This window comes from Uloborus diversus, chromosome 1 (genome assembly GCF_026930045.1).
Source record: "Uloborus diversus isolate 005 chromosome 1, Udiv.v.3.1, whole genome shotgun sequence".
Lineage (NCBI taxonomy): Eukaryota > Metazoa > Arthropoda > Arachnida > Araneae > Uloboridae > Uloborus > Uloborus diversus.
In genome coordinates, this window is record NC_072731.1 from 212,594,939 (window position 1) to 212,620,039 (window position 25,101).

General features: G+C 31.1%; 1 protein-coding gene across 2 annotated transcripts in view; it reads left to right on the forward strand.

Annotated features, from left to right (window-relative positions):
• The window catches only part of LOC129234159 (sorbin and SH3 domain-containing protein 2-like), a 121,856-nt gene that overhangs the window by 84,297 nt on the left and 12,458 nt on the right, over positions 1-25,101 (forward strand). For both annotated transcript variants that reach the window (XM_054868072.1, XM_054868073.1), the window contains 15 exons: positions 518-588; positions 1,370-1,493; positions 4,728-4,930; positions 8,351-8,426; positions 9,151-9,204; positions 11,773-11,842; positions 13,064-13,184; positions 15,803-15,849; positions 16,739-16,902; positions 17,771-17,836; positions 18,077-18,138; positions 19,260-19,333; positions 20,672-20,782; positions 21,570-21,684; positions 24,317-24,427. In XM_054868072.1, the coding sequence (XP_054724047.1) occupies positions 518-588; positions 1,370-1,493; positions 4,728-4,930; positions 8,351-8,426; positions 9,151-9,204; positions 11,773-11,842; positions 13,064-13,184; positions 15,803-15,849; positions 16,739-16,902; positions 17,771-17,836; positions 18,077-18,138; positions 19,260-19,333; positions 20,672-20,782; positions 21,570-21,684; positions 24,317-24,427 (1,469 nt within the window). The remainder of the gene's footprint in view (positions 1-517; positions 589-1,369; positions 1,494-4,727; positions 4,931-8,350; positions 8,427-9,150; positions 9,205-11,772; positions 11,843-13,063; positions 13,185-15,802; positions 15,850-16,738; positions 16,903-17,770; positions 17,837-18,076; positions 18,139-19,259; positions 19,334-20,671; positions 20,783-21,569; positions 21,685-24,316; positions 24,428-25,101) is intronic.

Here is a 25,101-nt window from a genome sequence, read left to right on the forward strand (position 1 = left end):
GGTTTTGTAAAGCTTTAAAACTCAATCTTTTCAGATGTGGTAATACTTTGCTGTCTCAAAGTGGATAATTGTAAGTGAATCCTTTATTAAATTGCTTCATGCTTAATATTCCCTCCAATTAGAACGTAAAAATGTGTAGCTATTTATTTGTTGAAATTGTACACATCATTTACAAAGCTAGTATAAAAAAGCTATTGTTCACTTAAGTATATTCCTTAAAACAAACAGTCGACTCTCTACAGTTTGAAGTTTTAAAGGACCGACTAAAACCTACGAATTATTAGTAGTTCCGGTTATGAGAAATTCTTATTGCCTTAAGAGTTTGGGACCCAATGAAAGCTTCGAGATGAAGGAATATTCGAAAAAAAGTCTTTTATTTATCATGAATTGACAGTATTTCGTTTTTTTACTCAGATTGAGCCTAATACTTTTTGTTTACTAAGATTTAATAAAATTTTAACCAGTATGTTTCATTATAAAAAGTTCTGACTTATATCTTCAAATTTATTTTTTGCAGGAAGGCATTATGAAAATAATATAAGTGTTTCCAGGGGCTTGGATTCTCCAAATAACTCTAGCAGACTGCAGGTGAGTTTTATGCTTAATATTTGAGAGTGTTTAGTTTTTCTGTTATTATATACCTACTAAATCCTAAGCACTACTCTTTCATGTCAGAAAAATATACAGTATGCTATGTGAAAAAAATTTGAATTGGTACTTTTCTGTTATTGGTAGCTTACTTTGCTCGGCTATTCCACCTTTATAGAAATAGAAGAGTAACATTGTTGCATTTATTTTTGCTGATTATAACAATCTCATTTTACATTAATGGCTTGATATGTTTTTTTGGCCGATAATTTGACATTTTAATATAGCATTTATTGTTGTTTTATTTAGTTGTCAGTCGGTAGGTTATCAGAATCAAACTTGATTACGTGTTGTCAAAGGTTTGTTTATTATTTGGAGAATTTGTTTACATTTTAATGACTTTTTATAATTTATTTTTATTTTGATGAAACTTTTAGCGATTGAAAGTGACTTGTTTTGTTTGGAAGTTTATTAAAAAGACCAATTTAAGTATGATGTCATCTCTTTCTTACAACAATGATGGTAATGAAGAAAAAAAATATGGTTGAGGTTAGTAATTAATGTGCCAAGTAACGTACTAATGACAAAAAAGTACCAAATAATATGACAAATATTATTGACTAAAAAACGGAGAGATTGTAAAATTTTCAAATCTAAGAGCTTTACTGCTATAAAATTTGTTGCATAATTATTGTTATGCAACACCTACCCTTCGTATTTTGTTTCTGGAGAAGAATTAACTTGCTTTTAGTACTCAGTATTCTTAATGTAATATTTGCAGAATGGAAATGATACTGCTTCATTAGATCATCGTTTTCGCAGCTCCTCGTTGCCTGAGAATCAAATTGGAAATGGCTCATCCAATGGGAAAACATTGAAATTTGCATCAAACACAATTGTGACAGGTAATAAACTTTTGTAACAGCACAATTTGATGTTTTGATTTGAATATTGTTCAAAATTACACCATTATTATTTTTTTACACTTTGTATAGTGTTCTCCCCCATTTATTTGTCCTCTTGGGGGAATGGCATGGCCAGTACGTATTAGGGACACCAAGAGTGGATGTTGATTGTGTGAACCAGGGTTGATATTTTTAAAAATATCCAAAATGTCCAATATTTTTAAAAAATTCGGATATTTTGATATATATATCCAATATTTTCAATCAGAGCAAACTAATGTCTTCAAAATTGTAAATGCATCCTCAAATCACTCTTTATTTTCTTATATTGTTATTATAATATTTATATCTTTCATTATTTATATCTAATATTTTATTTAACATTTTTATCAATTTTTATGGAGTTGATTTAGCATTAGCTGTTTTACTCATTTTTCTTCTGTTGTCTACTTTTACAGTTATATGATTCAGATATAAAAAATATGTATTATTCAGTGCACAGTCATAAGACATTTTCTTTTTTCTGACCAATATTTTACATTTATTTAGGCACTTGTAATATAAATTAAAATTGTTACATTGTTAATAATTTTATGAATATGAAATAAAAAAAGAATATTATATTACTTTGTTATATTAATGATGTATTAATGCATCATATAAATATAGTACATAACTTTTTGGTTATTTTTAATAGTAAATGAACAATATTACTATGATTGATATAACTTTTATATTGCCAACCTAAATACCATAGTTGAAAAAATAAATATTCAAAATATCAAAATATCATGATATTTTCAAAATAAATATCGGATTTATCTCATGATAAGAATCATCATATATATTGGCGAACCATGGTTGTCAACCTGAAAAGTAAAAAAGCAGGTAAGCATAAAGTATACAGATTTTAATCACCAAAAGAAAATGTTTTTGGAAGTATTCAGCACCACTAAAATTTCAGCCCAAGTTATACCTTTTATCCAGAGCAACATTTTCAAACCAAAATTGATAATTCTGAACCCCGTAAACATATTTAGAACACTTATTTTCACAGGCCGTAATTTTCGTGAAATTAAAAACATCAGTGATTTCCCATATTTATAAAGTTAAAATTTAATAATATATACGAAGTTGAAATGTTTCCAGAGACTTAATTTTTTCAATTAGTACAGGCTCGCGAAAGTACCCAGTAAGCAAAATATCTTGCCTCCATATAGAATAAAGGTTGACATGTCAGGAAAAATCATATTGCATTAATGCTGCCTCAGTATTGTTTTGTTACTCCATTTTTGCTGTCGGCAGGCTGCCGCAACTTTGACTGACAAGGTGTACGCAGCAAAATATCAGGAAAATGTCAAAATAGGCTGCGTTTGTAATGCTACATACATGTTGATATAACAGGATAATATCAAGATGTTGTCATGACAGCATGAATCAAGTCTCTCTGCAAGATGATCTTGCTTTTGTAATCCTGCACACGTATTGATACGACAGGAAAATGTCAGGATACATTGACATGACAGTATGAAATCAGTACGTTTGCAAGATGTTTTATCTATTTATTTATTTCTTATTTTCACTTCAAACTCAAGAATAAAATTTCATTCTTCAAGATTAATTTTCTAGCCTAAGCATATTTTCTTAAATCTGACATCTGATTGGAAATTCATATAAAGATATTAATAGTACTCGCAATTTAATTTAAAAAATGAAAATTTCTTCTTTTTGCGTAATACTTGATTTATTTTTTAAATTTATACTTTTAATTGTATTATAAACACATAAAATGCCTAAATAGGAATGATCAAGGAAGTTTTTATAGTTCATTAAAGAGTAGAGATAGCAATAAAAAAATAAATAAAATAAAATCCATTTTCGAATGGATGTTAGCATTGAAAATATCTCCTGGAAAAAACATGAATTTATCTTTAAGAATAACATAAGTAATCATTAAATAAAATTAATCTTTCTCGTGAGATTGAAGTGACAATACAAAATTCTGGGCTGCATGTCCTTTGTTTCAAAGTCTAGGGACAAAAAACCTTTTTCGGATATTCCTATCATTGATCACACATCGTCTGCAATATACCTGTAGCTTGTCTAGCACTATATTAATAAACAAATGCAGTTATCAGTCATTCATAAACTATTCCTAAAACAATAATATTGCACACTAATAACTAAGCAACCCATTTTTTTGGGCCTAAAATTTGCATCGCCATGTGTGGCATGGAGCAGAGCTCAAACAACTGTGTGAAACGTCAAAAAAGGAAGGTAAGAGCACAGACCAGCAAAACTGGGTGCAATGAACTCTGCGCATGCGAAACTATCAATGAAATTCCACCTGTTCCATTGTGTACTAATTACCCTGACAAGGACAGCATGAAATCTGTATCATCTTGTTGGCGTCAGCATGGATGCAATGCTGCTATTGTAAGGTAATATCAATATTGGTATTTTAAGATGAATGCAATGTTGCACACGTGTTGTTATTGTAATATTGCTTTTTAATCCTTATGCAACCATTATGCAGTATGGATCACATCAATATTGATATAATAATATCACGATCCGTCAAGATTGATGCAAGAAATTTTGCTAGTAGGGTAAGTTCTTTTACAGTAATAAAAAAAGTGTTAAATGAACAAGTATCAACTAGTAAAGGAAAATCTATGTGTGTTTAAGAGAAATTTACTTTATCTGTATGCGTTTCAGAATTCACCGATTTTGGTTTGAAATTACTGTTTTGGGTGGAAGTTAAAAAGTAAAACTTGAATTTTAGTGGTTCTGAACCTTTCCAAAAACATTTTCTTTGGGTGATTGAATTCCCCCATTACCACTGCTTCTGACAAGACAAATATTGCACATGTATGACACTGAAAGTGTCAAGCCTACAGGTATTGTTCTATTTCTTTATTATTTTTTTTCCACTTATTTAAAATCCGAATTCCTAATAATTTTTGCTGTTAAAAAGGGCATAGAATAAATTTTAGTGACTAAAAAATTGTTTAGTTGAAATTAAAAGAACAGAAAATTATAGAAAATGCAAATTGCAGCTATTGTTTCATTTAACATGTTTTAAATTTTTTTTTCTTTTTGACATTGTGTTTGGGTATCCTCCCTGAAGTGGCAGGCCACCCCACACCACCCTAACTTTATTATGCCATGAGTAAATATGATCTTATACAGTCTGCAAGAAAAAGTAGATGATTTTTTTTTTCCTTTTCATAGATGAACCTCCACCACCTGGTGCTGTACTTCTAGATAAAAAGATCACTGTGGATGGAGACCAGGTTCACACTGACAAATTTTATGCTATTCCTGTCAAAGAAATCCTGAAAGAAAAAACATCCACAACCAAATTTATTCCTGCACCACCTAAATATGAAGGTATTGGACCCACCGAAGATGGCATCCCTATTGGTCTTCGAAACGTAAGTTTTAAAATGAATAAACCATATAGGAAAAGTAAGACAGACTTATATTAACTTCCCCTACCTCCCCCCCAATCTCATTATAAATGGATTTTGAGCTAAATTTATTAAGAACAGTTTTTCAAGTATTAATTTCCATTACCTTAAACAATTACAGGAATACAAACAAAGTTAATTAACTAGGGGTTAGGTTTAAAAGACGAAATTTTGTTTGATTATAAAATCCCTTAGGAAAGTCAGCTTTCTTTTTGAAACTGTCACTAGACATAGAGTTTACTATAAAGGATATTTTGATTGTAGTTATTATTAATAATTATTTTTAGAAGGATTTTCTGAAAAAAATGAAAGTAGTTTTAAATTGTTTTACAAAAATTGTTTTAATGCTGTTTTAACTGTTTGAATTGATTGATATAAATTGATTCAAAATTATTGGATAATAAAAACTTGAATCTGGAAGTTTGATATTTCCAGGTTTATTAGTGATTCATATTATATGAATTTTGCATTAAATGTTCCCGTTGATTACACTGCTGAAAAAACCCATAGCAAATAATTAAATACAGATTCAGATTTTCAACTGTTGACTGTCATACATCTGTATTTTTTGAATTTTAATTATAATTTCTGAATTGTATTAAGCATGATATGGATTTTTTAATTTACACATTGAAGTATTAGTTAAACTCTAAGCAGCAAATACTCAATTGGTTTAATATTTGTAAATGTGATGAATATTTAAAATTAAGCTGTTTTTCATGTTTTTATAAAGAAAATTGCTAACTTCAGGGTTATGTGGGAACATGTTATACTCAAAACAGAGTGCCCATTTGGGGGGACGGGACGACCATGGACTGCTCCAATGAAATTTTTTTTGGAGGGGGTTAAAGATATTTTTCTGTTTTTTGGAGGGTCTTCATGGTTTTAGGAGGGGGGAGATAGACTCTCCTGCTTAGAAATCAAGAAACCACTCTGCTATATCAAGAATTATGATAATTTCAAAATCATATGAAAGAAGGATTGAGAAGTTTGAGTTTAAAAACTTCATTTAACTCAGAGGCAATACCAGAGGACTGGAAACTGGCTAACATAATGCTTTACTTCAAGAAGGGGTCTAATGCAAGGAATTATAGACCTTTAAGTCTGACTTCAGTGGTTTGTAAGATTTTTGAAATTTTGATCAAAATTAAGATTATGAATTTCTTAGAGACTAATAGTCTGTTGATTTGCTTACAGTATGGTTTCAGGAAAGGTAAATCGTGCGCTACTAATTTATTGCATTTCTATGATAAGGTTATCTTGGCTTTAGACAACAAAAGTGTGTGGATGTTGTTTATATTGATTTTCCAAAAAGCTTTTGATAAGGTACCGCATGTTGCTCTTATCCGCAAACTATCTGATATAAGAATAGGAGGAAAAACTTAACTTTGGGTTAGGAACTGGTTGACTGGAAGGGAATAAAGAGTAGTTGTGAGGGGAAATCATTCTAAATGGACTGATGTTTTAAGCAGGGTTCCTTAGGGATCAGTTTTTAGGGCATCTTTTGTTTATTAATTTTATGAATGACATTAATTAATGAAAATATTTCAGGAAACATGAATTGTTTTGCTGATGATGTAAAAGTTATTGGGTTGAACATAATGAAGAACAAGTAAAACAGCTTCAAGAGTATTTAGATCATATTACTAAGTGCTCACTTAGTAAAACTCACTTGAAAAGCGGGTTATGGCAGTTAATGTAGGGAAATATCAAGTGCTACCCTTAGGTCATGGAAATAAGCGTACAATTTATCGTTTATAGGCTTCAGTCATTGTCAGGCAAAAAATGTTATTGATCTGGGTATCTCGATTAAGCAGGATTTCAAGTTTAGACAACAGTGCAGTATTGCAAATAACAAAGCCAACAAAATGCCTGAGTTTATCAATAAATCTATTTCAAACAAATTTAAGAAGGTTCTTCTGCCTTTATATAAGAGTTTAGAAGACCTCATTTGGAGTATGCTGTTCAGTTTTGGTCGCCTTATCTGAGGAAAGATATTTCTGTATTGGAAAGGGCTCAAAGAAGGGTAACTGGACTAGTAAAAGAACATTCAGATTTAGATTGATACCAGACTTAATAGGCTTGATATGTATAGCCTGAAGGAAAGGAGACTGAGAGGGTACATGATTCAGTTGTTTAAATTTATCAGAATTAAAGATGTTAATGGATAAAATTTTTTGCACGCAAAGCAGGACGTGGGGTTTTAAGCTATTCAAATCTCAGGCTAACCTGGAAGTTACGAAAAATTACTACTTTAGTAGGATCCCGGACACTTGGAACAGCTTACCAGAAGAGGCGGTAATGAGCAAAGGTGTGGATATCTTAAAGAGGGCCCCTTGATCTTCATTGGGATTTATTAAATTGACTAGGACCAGCCTAGCTGGGTCCAGAGCCTGTTACTGGTCATCGCATTTGTATTAAAATATTTTTATACTTGGAAGATAAAGAAACCAAGAATTATAATCTTTGAAAGTATATTTCAACTTTGAAAGTCAAGCTATTCTATATTAGAAGGTCTTACCATAGTTTAAAATTTATAGCTTTTGAAATCGTGCTTTAAAATTTTCAATTTTTTCTAACTTAAATCTAACTTACAAAATGTAAATGTTGCCTTCTTTGGTTTTGCTTTGAATGAGTGAATTGGACATGAAAAGAAAGAGTTATGCGTACATAGTTGTAGTTATAAAGAAAGTTTTTAAATGTTATATTTGGAGACCTTTAAAGTTTTGAAAAAAAGAAAAATGTTACAGTGTCAAAGGAAAATGCTACTGTACATTTAGGTTTGTGAATATTTTATGCGAATTGATATTTTTTTATCCTTGTCATGACAGGACTTGATCCATCCTTTCTACTTTCTACTGTTTAATTCTTTCATTATTTCTCTGACTTGCATATATGTTTCATCTGGCTAAGAAATTGCAAATGCAAATTTAAACTAAGTGCTAGAACTACAAACAAATATATTCGTCCAGTTACAATGTTAAGAGACTGCAGTTTCACCTTTGTTTTGGGCACATCAGTCTGGAATAGTAAATAACCGCGCCGGAAACAGAAGTTCGCTCATTGAAGCTGAGATTACCTTCATTTCAGCTGGAAGATATTTAGCCCACCAGCCAGAGTCTGGGAGTACAGTGCAACCCGTCGTAACTGAGCTGTCAGTGTTTTTTAGTTATTCTGTCTGAATCCCGGCTAAATGGCAGAAACTTTCAGTTTATTACTGGAACTACTTGCAGTAAAACTCTTTATTTTACATCCAAAAGAGTCATAAGTTTATACTGTTCTGTAGAGTGATTTTACTAATTTGTTTATTATTAACAGTGCATAAAAATGCTGTAATGCTTTAATTTTTCAGTACCTTGGATTGAACTAAATATTTTGTTTCAGAGTGTCAAGAAAGAAAATATGCACAACTGGTATAAAACTATGTTCAAGAATTTGCATAAAGCAGACTCTGCTAATGGTATGCACTATTTTATTTCTGTTCATGCACATTTATTTTTTCTTTCATCCAATATGACTGATATCACTAATTGTATATCAATCTACTATTATAAGTTAATCTCATTGAAAAGAAATTGAGCTAAAAATTTTACAGCTATCAAAATGTAATAAATTCAAAAGAATAAAGGAAGTAAAAAGTAGACAAATACTAGCAGTAGAGCAAAGCATTATTTTGTTAAAGGGTCATACAAGTCATTTCTTATTTCAATATCAGATTGTGGTGAAACAGATGAAACTTAAAAATTCTATTCTGCACTTTACTAATACAAAGTTCTTGTTTGAGATTAAAATATGTCTTCAGTGTGGATTTATGCTGTTCATGCTGTTATTCAGTGTGCAGTTGGCAGTTTTTTTTTAATTTTATTAAGTTAAGGGATGATTTTATTGACTGTAATAGTTTCTGCATTTAAATGAGTTGAGGTTTAGTTTGATGTGCACTAAGGAGTATTATGTCAATAATTTGAAAAACATATAGCAAAAGGACCAATTGAGAGTAGGTATGCGGTGTAATGAATTTCACAATGTATAAGATAATATAATGTAAGGCATAGCAAGCTGCTGAAATTTTCAGATTTTCCAAACTGCCTTCTCTTTCCGATGCAGATGTTTTTTAGCTAAATGAAACATTTGTTGATACAAAACATGTTAACTTCAATTGTATTATTATTATTATTATTTCATAGATACTCAAGAGTATTTAATTGGGTATAGCTCCGAGCCTGAAACAAGTACAAGAGGTAATATACATTTTTCTTAACTTACATTTTAAATGTAAATTAAGTTATAAAATATTTTTAAAATATAATCAATTTAATGTGTCTAGAAGATCAATTGAAGAAACTTTTAAAAGGTTTGAAACAACAATTAGCACTGCAGTAAGGTAGAAAACACTTTGTAATAAACCTGTTTATGAAAAAAGAAAAATCTTGTTTTTTTTGCAAGAAAATTTTTGTGAGGCTTAAATTTGGCCGAAAATGGGAAAGAATTGTTTGAAAAGGGGTTAAAAATACATATATTCAAGTTGAGAAAAATGAAATTGCAAGATTTAAAATGTTATTGAAGAGACATTTTGATGAGGACATAACTTTTTCTGGTAAAAACATAATTTGCAAGATGCATCTCACTAGAATAAAAATGATAGGATTTATTCAAGATAAATGCAGAATATTCCTCCTATATATAACACATGTTTAGAGATTCCAGAATATTTCCAACAGGTTCTCTAAAAAACTGCATCAGAATATGAATATTAGCCCCAAAAAATCTATTTGAAAAAAGGAAACAAACTCTGAGGCGATGATGTAAAGTGATGTTCACTGTTTTCTAAAAATCCTATTTACAGTAAAAGTTTCCATAATATCAATACATGTAGTAATCTCTTAATGGTAAATAAAAGTAAGATTTTGAAGGTGCTGCAGAGGTCCCTGGTCCAAGCTGAAAAAAGCACGGACATCAAAGACGGTCAAGTGAGAACAATAAGCAATCGTGATTGCTCAAAAAAAAAAAAAAAAAAAAAGAAAAGATGAAATGCCAAGCAATTATTAAAACTTTATTTTTTGACAAATTGACAAAATTCTAACAGAAGGAAATTAAAACCGCTGTGTGTCAAACCTGTAATGAGTAAAAAGTTTCTTGTATAGTAAACTGATTTAAAATGTGTAAAATATAAGGTAACTAATAAAATTCTTTCCGTTTTTAATGATGGAACAAAAAATGGCTTACAGAAAGTATGGTCTGTTGTTAGTCTTCAAAATAATTTCCATCGGCATCAAGAACCTTCTGCCTATGTGTCTCTAGCTGTGAAATCCCCTTGTGGTAAAATTCGGGTGTCTTGGATGCAAAAAAGTTTATGATTGCTTTTCGCTGCACAACTTCATTCGTAAAGGATTTCCCCCGAAGATGATTGTTCAGGGAGTGAAAGATGTGGTAATCTGTTGGAGCAAGGCCAGGTGAATACGGAGGGTGGCAAAGTCTCCCAAACAAATTGCGGAATAGTATCCATGGTTACCCGTGCCGCATGTGGACATTGTTATCATGCAGGAAGAGTACCCCCTTGCGATTCACGTGTGATGGTTCCTTCATTTGTAATGCCTGTTGCACACATTCCAATTGTTGTGCTTACAGGAAAACTGATGGTTTGGGACACTGGAAGCAGCTCGTAGTGAACCACTTGGCGAGGAGTCCACAAGACACAAAGCATGATCTTATGTGGGTGCATCGATGGCCTTGTGGTGTAAGGGGCAGTGTCCTTTGATGACAACCAATGTTTGGAACGCTTAGGAGTGTCATGCAGGACCGACATTTTTTCACTGGTAAGCACTGGATCGAATATGGGTGCAGTATGTGCCGAGAAAGCAACGACATACAGGCTACCACTTATTGGTTCTTGTGAATTTCTGACTGCTTGTGCGGAACCGACTTGCTTAGCCTATACCACTTACCTAAGCAGTGAGATAAAGTTTAATTGTTTCATCAGAAACTTGAAACTGTCTTGCAAGTTCACTACATATTAGGCTACTGTCCTCATTGATGTCCAGTTCTAGGGCTTCATCATCCAAGGCTGGTGGTTGATCACTACGAGGCTCATCAACAGATCTCCAGATCTGAATTTTTGGAACCACTGCCTTGCTGTACGTACATTAACAGCATTAACCCCAAACGCCTGACATATTTGACGAGTTGATGCAGCTACGGATAAGCTCATTTTGAAATCGTAAAGCAAAAAACACCGAATGAGCTCCTTTGACCCATCCATTTTGCTTCTCTAATCCATGGGTCCCCACTAGCGCTGACCTCACCGGACAGGTGTTTAAAACATGTGATACACTAATTTGCATACCTGGCTGCAAGAACTTTATTGGTTACCTTCTTTTGTCCTTTGTTTGTGAAAATGAAATACAGCTAATAAGTGTGAAACGTTTGAGTATGCGCTATTTATTTATTTTCAGATATAACTTCAGAATATTTGACTTTGAAGTGCAAAAAGAATTGCATCTTCCACAGATAATTGCACTTTTTTGATTGGTACTAAAAATTGTAAACGTTGAAGCATTTTTTCACCTGTAAATTAAAGAAACAAAGTTAATATCTTTACTAATTACAGTCCTACAAAAATAAGACTATATGTAATAGATTCCCTCAAAATTTTCTATTCTTTTGGTACCTGGTTCAACTGAACTCCCAGCTGTTCTCAGAGATAGTACACTGATGCACACAAATTTTAATAGAATAAATAGTACACACTTTAACAAATTAAATGTTTAAAACCTCGATCATTTATTTATTTGTAATATTTTCTTTTTCAGAAAAAATGATGCGTAAAAAGTCTTCCACTCTTGATAATCGTCAGAAACAAGATGGTACAAACATAAATTTGTAAGTAAAATCTATTAGTTCATTATAGCTTACTCAAATGATTCCATTTTTATCTGAAGTTTCTTTTACCTGAAAATATTTCTGTAAACATGCATTGCCCTAAAACTCTGTAATTTTATTGGTTGATTCAGCTTTATTTGTTTCCTCTATAATCCAATTTTTACTTTATACTTTTGTAGTCATAGTTATATAATAGTTTTTTAGAACATTGCAACTTTTTAAATATTTTTGTTCAAGAATGAAAAGATCAATTTTCGAACTGAAAAATAAAGCTATTGAAATTTATTGCTTGCATTTATGCATAAGTATTTCCTCCTAGCAGATATTTTGAACCACAGGTCCATCAAATAACATTTGTAAATGATATTGATCTGGATAACTATGATGTTTTTCGGCCTATTGCATTCATTTTGATGTTCAAATTGTTTATGTCTAGAAAGCTGCCCAACTGAATGAGATTCTTCATTATATAGTCCATTGTGCCAATATGGTACATAAAAGAAGATAGTTTCTGCCTTACTTAGTTCAACTTAGGACACCATATCTTCATCTTATTAGTACTTTAGTTAAAAAAAACTACAGCCCTAGATATTGTTAGCGCACCTTAATGAATGCTAAAAGGTGGTCTTCCTGTAAATTTTTAATTTTCATGTTATTTTATTTTTTCTTTAATTGGCACTAAGTAATTTCAAAACCAGCAAAACAATATGCCCCTTACTCTTTTTTTTTTCTTTTGAATCACAATTGCTAATACTTTTATTACTTTTATCAATGATATTATATTAAATCTTCTACGGAGTGTTTTAATGCAAGAAAGAAATATGAATCATTTTATAGAAGTAGAAAAGCTTACTGAATAATAAAGTTCTTATTTTTTTTTTCTTTTAGCCTTTTTATATATATATATATATATATTAAAATAAAACTGTTTTAAGTTTTAAAAGTTATTTTTAATACTTTTCCCTAATTGTGTTCATAATAGTAAATAATTTAAAGCTTTAGTTTACTCATTTAGTTTACTTTTGCCAAGTGAAAATAATGTTCATAAATATTTTCTTTATAGACTACATACTGCTATTTTAATGCTTCATAGTACCTTTTGTTTCTGTTTACTGCATGATAATTTTACTTGTGTGCTTTTATTTTTCAAATTTTAAAGTGTTGAAAACTTGGAATATGAAAAATGCCTAATTTAGAACCTGTATTTTTTTTGTTGTTAAGGAACAAACATCAGTATCCCCCCTCAGCAAAATCTTCGATTGAAGTATATAATGTACGCCCAAGACTTATTGAAGATTACGAACCTGGATATTCTTCAGTTACAGATGATAAAATTATACCTGTAAGCATGTTTTAACTGTGTATTTACAAGAATCCTTCTCTGTATTTTAATTTGCTTTCTATATTCTTGATCTACACTGGTGTGCAAAAATTAAGGACGAGGCGGTTTTTTCAATATAACTTTGTACAAAAGCTTTCCAAACCAATGCATTTAATACCGTAAGATCCCCAATATGTAAGGACATGTGTAATGTAAGCAACACTTATTAAAAGAGAAATCAGAGGGATAAAAAGAAGCGTTAATGAAAAAGTAGCATGGAGCGCAATGCAACTGAAGGCCGAAACATCCCTGTGATGGGTGTCCAGCAAGAAACATCCGGTCTTTAGTAGGGGATATAATCTCCTCCGACTGCTAGGCAGGTTTCACAGCGTCTGCCCATGCTGAGAATGAGAATGTCAATAAGTTGTTGAGGCATTGCTGCCCATTCGTCTTGCAGCGCCAATAGAAGCTCCCGAATCATTACTGGTGGTAAGGTACGAGCTGCCAAGCGTCTGCCTAGAAAATCCCATACATGCTCGATGGGATTGAGATCCGGAGATCGTGCCGGCCAATCCATACGTTCAATATCCTCACTCTCTAAGAGCTGTTCGGCAGCTACTGTGCGATGACATGGTGTATTGTCGTCCATGAAAAGGAATGGCGGACCCATAGCGCCTCTAAAAAGACGCACATATGGAAGAAGAATCTCGTTACAATAACGGGTTCCGTTGACTGAACCTGCATCGAAGATGTGAAGGTCTGTACGACTACCAAGCAAGATGCCTCCCCAAAGAGAACACCGCGACCTCCATACCTGTCCCTTTCAATGATGTTCGAGGGATGATTGCAGCTTCCCCGCTCTCTCCAGATGAGTATGCGATGGGAATCGCTACTCAGACTGAATCTGCTCTCATCTGTAAAGAGTACTCGTCCCCATTCATTGTCTCCCCAATTCCGGTGTTCCCGGCACCACAAAAAACGCCTTCTCCGATGGGCAGGCGTTAGAGATACACACCGTATAGGGCGTCGTGCAAACAGACCACCACCGTGCAGTCTTCTGGCCACAGTAAAACGCGATATCGGTCGTCCAGTCGCCTGTGTCGTGTGTCTAGCGATTTCTCCTGCTGTCTGCCGCCTGTTTCTTCTGGCCTGTACGACAATATACCGGTCATCTGCGAGTGTGGTTCCTTGTGGACGACCACTACTGAACCCCCGGATAGCTGTTCCTGTAGTTTGAAATTGTCTCCAAAGTCGTGAAACGATGCTGTGAGCAATTCCGAACTTTGCAGCCACACTTGTCACACTGCGGCCTTCCTCCAACTTCCCAATGATTCGACCTCGGGTAGAAGCATCCAGATGTCGTGTCTAACAGATTGATTATTCGCCATTTCTCGCTGAAGCAGCAACTCGGTGTGATTTTAACTGCTATACGGCGTGCAATCTCTTTGCCAGAAATACTGATCTTACACCGACAACATGCTTTATACTACTCAGACACTCCCCCATTACGTCTGCGCATATCTGCGCATGTGCAACCGTACATCACCTTACTTAATCTCCTGATTGGTCTTTCTGTCCGCTCTGCCTCTTCGTTCAGCTGATATGCTAATTTTTCGACTTTGTCCTTAATTTTTGCTCACCAGTGTATTTAGTACAGTAATATTGGATTAAAAAAAAGCCTTGTTAGATTCCCACAAGATTGTTTTATCTTGAGCAATCTCATTGCTTTTGATGAGTTTTGTCACAGAGGAAAGAATTTTCAGTTCAGTTACCTTCTTAGTGTGTAAGATAATAGTCTAACAAAACTCTGTTCCAAAATCCAGAATCACTTCCTCCTTTAACTTAACTCCTATGGAAGAAATGAGCTCTCTTTGGATCGAACTTTATTTTACTGAAAACAAACAACAATATTTTTCGTTTTTGAAAAGTAGGCAGAACTACTGAAAAACTTTCTAATTTTGCTTCCATAAGAGGCTAAAGTCAAAGTTCTTTTATAGGAACTACATTTCAGTATCCTTCCATACTCAACTATTTTCTCAGGCGGTGAAAAAAACCAGTTTACCCTCCCCTCGCCCACACGGTCAAGGGAAATATCGCTTTTATAGACAAGGCATGACATGGGATTTTTTTTAAAGCAATCAAAAATACAAAGAATGCTGAAAATGCATTCCCTAACCATATTTTCTTGATTGGTTTTTCTATTACTTTTTCATCTATATGTAAGCTTATTTCTGCAAGCATTCTTTATTAAAATCATTTTCTTAATTTTTCTGCAATATTAATGTGGTTTCTTTAACATTTGTCCTAATTTTTTAGTATTTTTTAAAACTAAATCTGTACTTTTTTTTCCCTTTGTTTTGCAATTTTATGATGTTGATCATTGACAATGGATGTTATAGTTAAATTCTTCTGAATGATGATTTTTCAATCACTTTATTAAATATTTTACTTAATTCCACAACTTTCTGTTAATTCATTTCATCAGTAAATAAGGAAATGGAACTCCCAAAGCCTCATAGACAGAATATTGCCGAAAAGTATTCTCAGAATCAAACTTCTTTTATCATTAAAACCATGCATGTGTTCTGCATTTGTGTAGATAAAAACTATACTTATACTTTAACATACTTCGCTTTTAGGGTTCAAAAAGATTCTTGCCAACTAAGAATGTTCTAAAACCTTCATAGTAAGTTGTCATTTATTCATATTTAATGTAGATATTATATATGTTTGTTTTTGAAATTAAATTTGTTTATAAAACTGACTGAATTGTTTATCTCTAAAAATTGATTGGTTTCTTTATTTCTAAAATGATAATTTTAGCAATATAAAATAATTGTGCTCTTGTAGTTGTCATTTGTTTGATAGTTTGACTGATATTATGATTAAATAATTACTAAAGATGCTTTCTTAAATGTGAACTAAAATAATTGCTAAATACGGCTAGAAAAATATTAAAAATAAGATTTTATTGGACATTGAACATACCATACTGCATAACAACTAAAACTGCATAAAAAATTAAACTATTTTTTCTTTTAACATCTAGGAACAAAAAGCATTACATATTAAATTGTACTAGAGTCAGAAAAAAAAATTGAAATTATTTAATTTTTATATGCCAATTTTAAGTAGTTGTTTATAAATAACATCTTTTTAAATTTTTATCCGTATGCATTTTATTAACATGTATTTATTTTGTGCTAAAAGAGGAATCAAAGCAAAGGTTCAATCAAGGCAACTTGCCACTTCCTCCCAATTTATGTTGAACTATTATTATGTATTAGATTATTTTTCTTGAAATATGTTATTAAATAAAGATATTCTTTAATATTTTCTAAAATAACCCATGCAATATATTTAATATAAAAATTTGAGCTTTCAATGCAAATATTAGGGGATTAATGGACATTCCATTCAATCTTCAATGTAATTTGTTTTAATTTAATAATTTATTAATAATAATGAAATTTTTTTTGCAGGAGAAAGCTATGAACTACATTTTTTTAAAAATATTTTTTAAATCATATTCTAGAATAATATTGTACTTTTAATGGCATCAAATATATTTTCAGCGAATTCAAAAATGGCTATGAATCAGACAATACCCTTTCAAAAAAAGCAGTTCAACCACTACCTATGAGTCCCAATCAGCAGAAATTTTGGTATAGAGAAGTGCAACAAGGAGGGGAAATTCCTCCTTTAGGCCTGGGTAAAATTGTCCCAGAAAAACCAAAAGGTAAGTGCATATTATTAGTCTGTATTAAACCTTCTTCTGTTCATAAAACAAGACTTCAAGGTATACAATTCTGTAATGATACATTTTAAAAACATAGCAATTATGCTAAAGCTGAAATTAGAAAGTATTTCAGATTGAATTTCAAGTCACTTTTGCTGTCTTAATTACATAGCAGTAGTTATTTCTGTCCTTATATTTTATTTTCAGGCTTTAAAATCTCATTTGAATATTTTTCTGATTGGTTTATTTCTAGTTCTATGAAAAATGAACTTGGTATATAGTAATTTCAGGAATATTAGTTACTTTTATGCATAGTAGTGGAAAAGACATGCATATATGCAGTCAAATATTTTAAAAGTTAGTTTGATTTGTAGTTATAATGTGCAGTTATTTCTAATCTTAAAAGGGATTGTATTTCATAGAAAATTATTTGAGGAGTCACAAAACCATCCCCCCTCCCATAATTATTGGAATATCATTTGAAAAATTGTTTCACAATCCCATCCTAAATAAACTGTACAATATGCTCTTAATATTTAATTGTTATATAAAAATCTTTTTGTTACTAATATTTCTACTTGAAAAAAAATGCATTCAATTTAATTGCTTTCTTATGATAATTTATTAGTTTTCTTAGTGCTTGGTTAAAAAAAAAAAAAAGAAGGAAAAAAGGCCGAACATTTTTAACCTTTTTGACATTAAACCCGAATAAATATTTTGAGGCTAGTCACAATAGCATACTATTGAGTGAGCGTGATCTTGCCACCTTGAAAGTTAAGGAAGGGAAAGATAATCAGGTTCTCAAGTTAATTTAAGTTATGTTTCTTATATATTGTCATTAATTCAAAACACAATTTTTTTTTACTAGAAATGGTAATCGGTCCTGTACCTCCACCTCCACTGAATTATCGTGTTCAGCAAACATATCCACAAGGTAAGATATACCCACAAGGCACAATTTAAATTATTTAAAATAATACATTTGACGCAATTGCTTATGCTAATTATTCAATTTCTAAATGTACATGAATGATCAAATTCTTTATAAGCAGAGTTTTTATAAAATTGCTATAGTCATTTCTTTATTTAGGGAAAAACTACTTAATATTTTTCTTGATCAATTGTGCATTTGTTAAAATACATAAAGCTTAGTTATATTTATGTATTTTTGTAGCTACGAGGCCTCTAACACTTCCAGCTACTTACATGAATCAAAATGGCAATGGATTATGCCATGTAAGTAGAATGTTTTTATCATTTTTGAGTCTAAATTATACTTAATAAATATTGAAGTCTACTGCGCTCCAATGAGTTTTTAGAAAAATGCATAAATGAATTTTTTATGTTCATGCACCATTCTATATTTTAGGTTTGAAATAAAAAAAATTTAAAAATAAAAGATGGTATTAAATGTGAATATTTTCTAATTATTACGTTATTCATTTTGCTCTCATTGCATTTAATTTTATACCAATAAGTTACATATATGTGTGTTTTCATAATAGGTTTTATTTCTCAAAGGTTAAGTATTCTAGTTGCATGATCAGCGGTTCTTAATATTACAACAATAAAGTTTTAAAACAACACTAAAATATATATATATATTTTAAATTTTTGCTTTGCTTATGATGTAATATGTGTAGAAAATATTTATTAAAGAAAGAAAAAAGGAAATTTCAAAACTCTTTTGAAATTTAGTTTCATAGTTTTTGAATGTCTTTCCTGGTAGGACTTGAACTTTAGTAGTGGAAACTTCATTTACATCTAATACAAAAGGAATACATGCCACCAAGCTTTAGTCCTTCAATGTAGTCACCAGCATTGTGTATAGCCCATTTTGAAAGATATGGAAATCGTAGGACACCTGTTAATAGTTCAAATGGAGCAGTCAGCTGCAGTAGAATCTCTGAAACATTTCTGAAGCAAAGTGTCAAAGTGGCTCCTTCATCTTGGGATTTAACTCAAAATCACCAGGGCTTATGTCTTTGTGATGATGGAACCACTTCATGACATTTGTCTCAGAAGTCTTCTAAAAGTTCCTGCGGCAGTAGATCATTCCATTCCAACTATCAACAGAACAGACCCTGCTATATGTGTTCTACGACTTTTGCATCGTTGGAAACAGGCTGTACACAATGCTGGTTGATCATACTAAAAAATTGCAACTTTTGGTGGAATATATATCGCTTTTGCGTTGGTGGTAAATAAATAGTTCCTGCTTTCAAAGTTCCACCCTCATAGTTTTCTGGGCGTAAGAGTCGGTTTTACAGAAACTAACGGTTGGGTAAAATATACTGTGCTGTCTTTTGGATTTATTTATGATATTTATGGGCTTATGTTTTTTAATCTGTTTTCAGCAAAGTAATGGTAACTACGAAATACAAATGAGATCTGCCATTCACTCAGAACTTCAGCAACGGATGTCTCCAATGTATGTAAATAAATATTTTCCTTTAAACTTGTTTTCATTTTTTGTTTTTTATCTGGCTATATGTGGAAAGTTTCAGCATTGAAAAAAATCTGTGAAATCAAATTTTTAAGCATTTAAAATGTAAATTGAAAGTATGAAACATGTGTAACAGAAGTTATAAAACTAGATATTTATCTTCTGTTGTAAATTTCCTTCAAAGCTTATAAAATATTTTCTAAATTCCATACATTGGTGTTACTTTTATAAGCAAATAAGCATATAAACTAAGCAAAAAGAGTGATGAAATCATGTTTAAAAATTTCCCCTAGCAACTGTAACATTATTTTTAACAGCAGTTGCACTTATGTGTCCTTTTAAGTTATTAGGAATAGCTAACGTAGGTTGTGTTTTACTAATTTTTTTTTGTATTTTGTTTTAAATGTGAACTTTGACATTGTTCAAGGAGTAGAAGCTCAGGATTAAATCCATTAGCTTATTTACAGTGACCATAAATAAAGTATTGAAGAAATCTATATAACTTGACTGAAATTAAAAAGACTTATGTTAATTGATGTAAGGAAAATGATAATTTGTTTGTTTGGTTTTATTATGAACATTTTAACTATCGCTTTATAACTTCAGAAATCAGCTAAATGATGTGATATACATTGAATCGTTTTACTTAGGTCAGTGATGAAACCAGGAAAAAGGACCACAAACTGTAAAGGACCATAATCTAAATTAAAAAAATGTTTTTCATTTAGATTATACCAACTGAAGTGTACTTAACAATTCTTTTAAAGACAATGACATCAAATGAAATCCTGCTATTATCCAACCAATTTATCACCAAATTGAGTTGCGTTTTGTTTAATGCCATTTCTATTACATGTTTATCATTTGACAAAGAACATAATATTTTTTTTTAGAACTGAGCATTCTGAAATATTTAAAACTAAATCATGAAGTATTATCTTATTTTTATAAAATTTTCACCTCTTTTAGTGTAGTAATAATAAAATTTTTATATTTTAGTTCCCTTATGTTAACTCGACGTTACCTCTGATTGCCAATCTCATTTGCTTTTATTTTTGTATTAGTTAAAAAAATATGAGCTCATGTTCCTATTGGCTATGGTTGAACTGTATCAAATTTAATTTCTTTTTATATTAAACTATAATTGTTAATGGTTTATAATATTTTGCAATTGATATTAGCTTCAAAAAATATTCACTGTAATAGTTCAACTCTCTATTAAAAAAAATAATCATAATCATAATCTAAATCATAAATCTTGTAGAAATCAGAACTGCTATATAAATGCTTGATGTTATGACATGGGTTTAAATTGTGTTCTAGATCCAGTCAGTTATCTCCTCCAAATAGACAAGCTGGTAAATCCCCATCCAAATCACCAGATTTAAAGTTGCCTGCTAGAGCTCTGTTCGACTTTAAGGCAGAAACAAACAAGTTGGTATTATTAAAAATACGGTATTCAATCGTTAAATTTTGAATTTCTTTTACTGTGCTGTATGTGATTATTGTGACTAGAAAATCGCCCTCCAAGGTATGATGAATTGCTTCTACATTTAAACGAAGCAATTGCCTGTTTAACGATATTTTGATGGTTGAAATTTTAACCTTAACTCTAGTGGATTAACCCTAAACTCCAGTAGTTCTTTTGGCTACCAAAAGGTTATTTAAAAATCCCCATGAAAATATTTTGAAAATTTGTTAAGTTATCATCATCAGAATGAGTGTACTTTCAGTTTCATTACAAAAAAGCAAAATAATTTTTCATCCATATTGTTCTGATTTAAAATTAGAGTACACTGTATTGCTATGAATAACTGAACAACCAACCACCTAAATGAAAGTAGCTAGGTTATGATGTCACAAAGGCATCTCTTTTTGATGAGTGGATGCTGATTGTGCAAGAAACCTTCGCACAATCTCTCTGCTTTTTCTTAAAATAAAATTCTTTTTTTAATTGATTTTTAAAAGGAATGAGTTTCACTCTAAGAGAGAAAAAAATCTCCTTTTTACAGTAAGATAAAAATCTTTGAATTCAAACAATATGACATGTAAATAAATACCTTTATGCCAAGGAATAACTATAAATATCCAAGGTTGTTTAGCACAAATAATCACGTTTCTGTAATTTGTTGTTTTTAGGGCTGTTGTGTTTACAGCTGAATATAATATTATGTTAAAGTTTTACATTTTCCTAAAATTTATTAATTTTTTCCATCTATAGAGAAATACCTTTGAAAAAAGGAGATGTGTTGTTGGTTTTAAGGCAACTAGACAAAAATTGGTATGAAGGAGAGCATCTAGGCGTTACTGGCATATTTCCTATTTCTTATGTAGAGGTGAGTTTTTCCTATTTCATTCTTTTTATATTCTTTTTTTTTTCCTTCTCTCACTTTCAACATCTTTTTTGAATTTTCCACCATGTCATGAAAACATTGTATGTGCTGCTTAGCTTCTTCGAAAAAGCTGGAAACCAATTTGATCCACAATCCAAAAAAATAATGTCGCCTCTGAAAACTGACAGACGCCGAAAGCATTTGCAAAACGGATCATCTGACATGTGGGGATTCAAACCTACAATGGTAATTATGTTGCCAGTATTAAAATTGTGCATTATAGCAGCATATCAAGATTTGAGGGGCAAGGGGTTGACAAGATCTCCTACGAACGATCAAGTATACCCCAATCTCCCCTATCATCTAAGGTTGATACTTCAATGCTTTAAATTGCAAAATAGTAACTTGAAAGTTTTGTAATTAAAAATTTTACTTAGTTCAAAGTTGGTTTCTTCGGTAGAAAACATAACTAAGGGAAAAATTTATAATATAATTTTTTATTTTTGTTTCAAAGTCTACAAATAAAGCAATTTAAACTATGTCTGGATTCATAACTCCATTTATTAGTATAATAAGAATTTATCCTTGAGCTTTAAGCACAATATCCATTTCTGTTGCAATTTTTACTATAAAAATCTCATTTTTAATGAAATATCTTATAAACTAGCTGCTTTGCCCGGCTTTGCCTGGTCTACCTTGAAAATAAAAATTGTGTCAACTGACATATATTCAACAATCAGTCTTGAATAAAAAAAAATCATGCAAAATATCTCTTCCAAACAATGTCGACAGTAATTAAAATGCTTTTAAGGAATTAAAATGTGTAAGATGGATTCTAAAAGTGTAACCAAGGAAACATGAAATGAAATAAGTTTAAGAAATTAAATGCAAAATAAGGAAAGAAACAATGGATTCAAAAAACATAACCGAGGAAACTCAAAAATGAAATAGTGAACAACTTGAATGAAGATGACATTTTTCGAACATGATTTAAAAACGCTGGTAACTTTTTTCCTTTGGAGATAGAAGCTTAATTTTTCGACCACAGGTCGATCTGGAGATAGATCTGGAATAAAAAATGTCACTTTTTCCAATGGTGTCAAAAGAAAACTGTGGGAGGATTCCTTCTTTTTTTATTGATAGATTTAAGGAAGAAAGTAGTGCTAAATTTCAGCTGTGCCTAAACAAATTCGAGCTAAAAAACCAAATAACTCCTGCCGTAAGTAGGTTAGAGCATTAAAGCAAATTCTTAAAACGTGGTAAAATCTACTCTTTCCAGCGATATATAATATTAATATATGCAAGTAATTTTTCACCCCCATTTTCAGGAATTTATGTGAAAATTGGGCCTAAATTGGAATAAAAAAAAGAACTATTCATCAGTTTTTTTTTCTGATCTGGTCTGCAAACCTTTTCAGGACTTAAAGGAACAAATTGTGAAAATTTCAGCAAAATCGGTCAGATAGTTCTCAAGTTTTGCGAGTTCAAACACACAGACGCTTTTTGGAGACTTCATTTTATACTATGTAGAGATATGACTTTTTGTGTGAAGATTTATTATGCTTTCTCTATCCGATTAATTATTTATGTAAATATTAAATTTATTATTGCAATAAAACTTTTTATTTTTATTTCTAAGTCTATAAATGAAGCAATTAAAACTATATTGGGATTCATAACTCCATTTATTAATAGAATAAGAAGAAATCCTTAAGTTTTAAATGCAGTAATTTATTTCTGTTAGGATTTTTTACTGTAAAAACCCTATTATTTGTGAAATCAATATAAATAAAGCAGAGAATATGTGTATATGTTTATATGTTCCCTATACAAATTCACAATTTACCTCAGATTTCGACCAAATTTGGTAAGAAGGTACTTGTGCGCCCGTGAGGGGGGTTTTCAAAAGCAAAAAAGTGCTGAATTGTTGGATTTTTTTATTTTAAGACCCAAAAATGACATTAAATGGCTCTTTCTACCCAAAATAATTATCCAATCAGTTCAATTTTAATGTCATTCAAACGCCTGCAAAAAAACCTTTTTGGAAGACTTTTTTTTTTCTCCGGAATTTAAGCCATCAAATGGCTAAAATCACCCAACAGAAAAGTTATAAGCTTTTTAAGTTTAGAAAATCAGTTTTAAATCTGAAATTTATCGTACACTAGCTCAGTTTTAATTAGCGTGATAGAAATCATTGAGAAGAAAAATCTGTTGCCAAATATTTCTCGAGTGTAAACAAATAAAATTCTTGCTTTGCTCTGAGGGTTTTACTGTATTGGAGAGATTTAAACATTTTTCCCAATTTGGTTATTTTTCTGCTATCTGTCGGGAAATAGTACAACTTTCTTCTTTTTTTTTTGTTCAAGCCTGATTGTTGAACACACATCACTTGATATATCTTGTATTTGTGAGGTATACCCTGCAAAGCCAGTGGACACAGCTAGTGTCTTATAAATATAGATTTTGGTATGAAGATCCTATGCTTTCACAATTAGATCAATTGTTTGTGTGAATATTAAATGCATTAGAAATAATCTCAATCATTAAAAACATAGGAGTGTGTTGTTTTCAAATTTGTATTAATAACTTCACATATTTCTTTATATCTACAAGTTTAATGTCTTGTATTTTCCAGATTATCCCTCCAGAACATGCGGTTTCACCGACAAAATCTATTTCAGAAGGTCTTGGAAGAGCTTTATATGATTTCTCAGCACAAACATCGGTTGAACTTTCTGTGAGAAAGGTGATGAATTATGTTGTTTTAAAAACTGAATGAGATGATTAAGTTGAAGGGTTTAAAGGTACAAAATTATAGTTTCCTCTTTTCAATGTTTGAACATGCATTGAACATTTTTGTAGAAACTAAAGGAACAAGCAATTTTTTGATGCACACATTGCAAATATAGAAGACATATATTTAGGCATACGTTTCAGTGTTATAAGTGTTTGAAACTTGAAAAAAAAACTTTTTGATGTAAGACACAAGCGGAGTTCGTTTGATAAGTTTCACTGGTAAATATGTATATATTCACACTTGAAATTCTGTGTAAAATAAGAAATTCAACAGCTTGAAAAGAGATTTTTTTTGAACTACTAACATCCTGTATTCTGCTCTTGTGATCCAACAGTATCACTTCTAAATATGCATTGTAAATGAAATGTTTGTACTAATATATTGAGTCATTTTGGTGACATGAATTCTATAATAATATCAATACTTGGAAAGACAAAGATGAATACGAAAAATCAATTTTTTCTTCCTTTTTCCCTAAAATCAAATAGGTCTGGAACACACGTTTATACCAGTGTTCGTGATTAATTTGATTTAAAAAAAAAAAAAAAAATTCAGATTTTTTGATTTAAATTGTATTTTTTTTATTTAAATCATATCTTTTTGATTTTTTTTTAAAACGTTCA